Source organism: Cebus imitator, unplaced genomic scaffold, assembly GCF_001604975.1.
Source record: "Cebus imitator isolate Cc_AM_T3 unplaced genomic scaffold, Cebus_imitator-1.0 Scaffold23, whole genome shotgun sequence".
NCBI lineage: Eukaryota > Metazoa > Chordata > Mammalia > Primates > Cebidae > Cebus > Cebus imitator.
This window is the reverse complement of record NW_016107338.1, coordinates 591,831-595,391: the sequence shown is the minus strand read 5'-3', so window position 1 is coordinate 595,391 and position 3,561 is coordinate 591,831. Positions and strand designations below refer to the sequence as shown.

The following is a 3,561-nucleotide window of genomic DNA, read 5'->3' as shown; positions in this document are numbered from 1 at the left end:
CTAATTTTTTGTAGTTTTAGTAGAGACGGGGTTTCACCGTGTTGACCAGGATGGTCTCGATCTCTTGACCTCGCGATCCACCCGCCTTGGCCTCCCAAAGTGCTGGGATTACAGGCGTGAGCCACCGCGCCCGGCAATTTTTGTAGTTTTTATAGAGATGGAGTTTTGCCATGTTGCCCAGGATGGTCTCGACTCCTGGGCTCAAGCGATGAACTCCCAGTTAAGCCTCCCAAAGTGCCGGGATTACAGGTGTGAGCCACCGCGCCCAGACGACACCATGTTAAAATTCTTATGACATCTCTGTAAGTAAGGATTATTATCACCATTTTACATATGAGGAAATCAAGGCTCACAGAAGTATACTGACTTACCCAAGGTCCTGTGGCTGGTAATTGGTGGCAGAGCTAGGATTGCAACTAGAGCTCTTGGGTTTTTTTGTTTGTTTTTGAGACAGAGTCCCACTCTATCACCCAGGCTGGAGTGCAGTGGCACGATCTTGGCTCACTGCAACCTCCACCTTCCAGGTTCAAGTGATTCTCCTGCCTCAGCCTTCGAGTAGCTGGAATTACAGGTGCCCACCACCGCACCCAGCTAATTTTTGTATTTTTAGTAGAGATGGAGTTTCACCATGTTGGCCAGGCTGGTCTTGAACTCCTGACCTCAGGTGATCTGCCTGCCTCAACCTCCCAAAGTGCTGGGATTACAGGCATAAGCCACCATGCCTAGCCTCAACTAGAGCTCCTAAGGAACACATAATACAGCCTACTTTCTTCTCCGAAGGTCAGCTTCCAATTCTGAAACAAGGCAGACTAGGTACACCAGGTTGTATGTCTGATGGGCCTTTCCTGATCTTTTAGTCTACCTTGGCAGGCACATGGTTAGCTTAGTGGGCACAGTGGTTGGAGTTCTGAGCAGCCAGAACCCCAGATGCACTCTCTTCGTTGGGGCAGTCTGTTTGCCAGCCCTGAGGCCTCCTCAAGGCTAGTGGGGGCTGAGTAGTGTTAGCATTGCATTTGCCATTCTTCTGCCTAGAATACTCTCCTCCCAGATAGCCCAATGGCTCACTCCCTCATCTCCATCAAGATTTGACTTAGGAACTGCTCCTGGTTGATGTATCTCCACCGGCCCACAGCTTGGTCTCATCTATTCCCATGGCTTAAAATACCATCTATATAAGCTGATGACTCCCAATTTTTTTTTTAATTGAGACAGTCTCGCTCTGTCACTCAGATTAGAGTGGAGCGGGCTCGATCTTGGCTGACTACAACCTCTGCTTCCTGGGTTCAAGCGATTTTCCTGCCTCAGCCTCCCAAGTAGCTGGGATTATAGGTGTGCACCACCATGCCCGCCTGACTTTTGCATTTTTAGTAGAGACGGGATTTCACCATGTTGGCCAGGCTGGTCTAGAACTTCTGATCTCAAGTGATCTGCCCACTTTGGACTCCCAAAGTGCTGGAATTACAGGAATGAGCCACCGTGCTCAGCAATGACTACCAAATTTGTGTCCTCAGCTCAACCCACTCTTCTGACTTGTATCTCTTCTGACCTCACTTCTAAGATGTAAGCTCCATAAAGACAGAGATTTTCTACTTTGTCCTGAAACCATGCATGACACACAGCAGACATTCAAAAAGTGTAATATTTGTTCACTGAATTAAAAGGGTGAACCCCTGGGGGGCTCCTTTCTCTGCCCATCCTTTGGCATTGCCAGAAGCAGTCAAGGAAAGGAGAGGAAGGCAAAGAGATGGGAGGTTTGGCAACCCTTATTTGGGGCCAGAAGTTAAGCCACTTGCCTGGAGAGCAGTGGTGGCAGACAGTCTCATTGCGTTGTCCCTTCTTTTCCATTTGTTTGTTTCCTGTTTCTGCACAGTCTCTTCTCACGGTCTTCTTGCCCTGTTACCTAGCCAAGGGGAAGGCAAGGTAGTGGAGCTGGGTGTGCCTTCTCACTCTGCAAAGATGGGTGCGCAGGGGGCTTCTGACTAACCTGTCCTGCTGGTTGCTCTTTAGGCTTGGAGCTGGCTCATTGCTCAAGACTCTGGGCCTTCCCAGGCTGGGCCCCAACAGAGGACCTGCAGGACACAGAGAGACAGCAAAAGAGAGTCCGAACTATGTTTAACTTGGAGCAGCTGGAAGAGCTGGAGAAAATGTTTGTAAAACAGCACAATCTGGTGGGGAAGAAGAGAGCCCAGCTGGCAGCTCGGCTCAATCTTACAGAGAACCAGGTGGGAGCAGGTTGGGCCTGCGCTGCACCTGGGGATAGACACTACCTCAGCAAGGCCCTAAGTGGAGGGTGGGAGGAAGAAATGGACCCTCTTCCCTGTGCCAGACTGTTGTGGGGGCAGGCCCTGACTTTTTGCACCCTCTATATAATGAAAGAAACAGTCCCTTGGCCGGGCGTGGTGGCTCAAGCCTGTAATCCCAGCACTTTGGGAGGCCGAGGCGGGTGGATCACGAGGTCAGGAGATCGAGACCATCCTGGTCAACATGGTGAAACCCCATCTCTACTAAAACTATAAAAAATTAGCTGGGCATGGTGGCGCGTGCCTGTAATCCCAGCTACTCAGGAGGCTGAGGCAGGAGAATTGCCTGAACCCAGGAGGCGGAGGTTGCGGTGAGCCGAGATTGCACCATTGCACTCCAGCCCGGGTAACAAGAGTGAAAGTCTGTCTCACAAAAAACAACAACAACAACAAAAAAAAAACAGTCCCATTTGAAGTTTCATTATGTGGACAACATAAGATGTTAACTTATTAGTCTAAAACTTGATAACAAAGTGTTTCCATGCCAAATAAGGACCTGCTAGTAAAATTAAGTAGACATTCAAGAAACTAACTATAATCAATATTTCTTTGACCCCTATATTCCTCTCCAGCTATTATATAATTTCTCTGCTCCTTTCACAGGAAACTTCTCAAGAAGTCATGTTCACTTTGTCCCTGTCCTCACATCCCACTCACTCCTTCACACATTCCAACATGACTTTTCCCTACCATTGCATCAAAACTTCTCAGCAAGGTCCCTAATAAACCTCCACGTTGCCAACGCCAGCAGATGCTTTCCTTTCTTCAACTTAGTCCACCACTCAGCAGCTCTCAGTACTGGACACTCAGCCACCTCATCCCTCATTGAAACTTGTACCTCATAGCCTCCAGACACCATGCTGTCTTGGTTTTTCCTCCCAGCTCTGTCTCCTTGGCAGGCTACTCGTCCCTTGTGGACCTCGAAATCTCTTCCCAGCTGGTCTCATCTATTCATTCCCATGGCTTAAAATACCATCTATAAGCCAATAACTCCCAAATTTGTATCCTCAGCACAACCATCCCATCTGACTTTACCTCTAACTACCTTCTTGGTGACTCCACTTAGATGTCTCATGGGCACGTATCTCAAACCCAAGTTTAAACCTCAATTTCTGACTTTTTTCATGCCCAAATCTGTTCCTTTCCCATACACGACTCCACCATCCACCTGGTTACTCAAAAACCCAATCTTCCTAGATTCCTCCTTCTTCCCCACTTCCAGTCATCAGTGAGCCTTGTCATTTCTTTTTTTTTTTTTTGA

General features: G+C 48.4%; 1 protein-coding gene across 1 annotated transcript in view; it reads left to right on the top strand.

Annotated features, from left to right (window-relative positions):
- Window positions 1-3,561, top strand: part of NOTO (notochord homeobox) — an 8,940-nt gene that overhangs the window by 3,714 nt on the left and 1,665 nt on the right. The window contains exon 2 of the mRNA XM_017521950.2: window positions 2,008-2,222. Within this exon, the coding sequence (XP_017377439.1) occupies window positions 2,008-2,222 (215 nt within the window). The remainder of the gene's footprint in view (window positions 1-2,007; window positions 2,223-3,561) is intronic.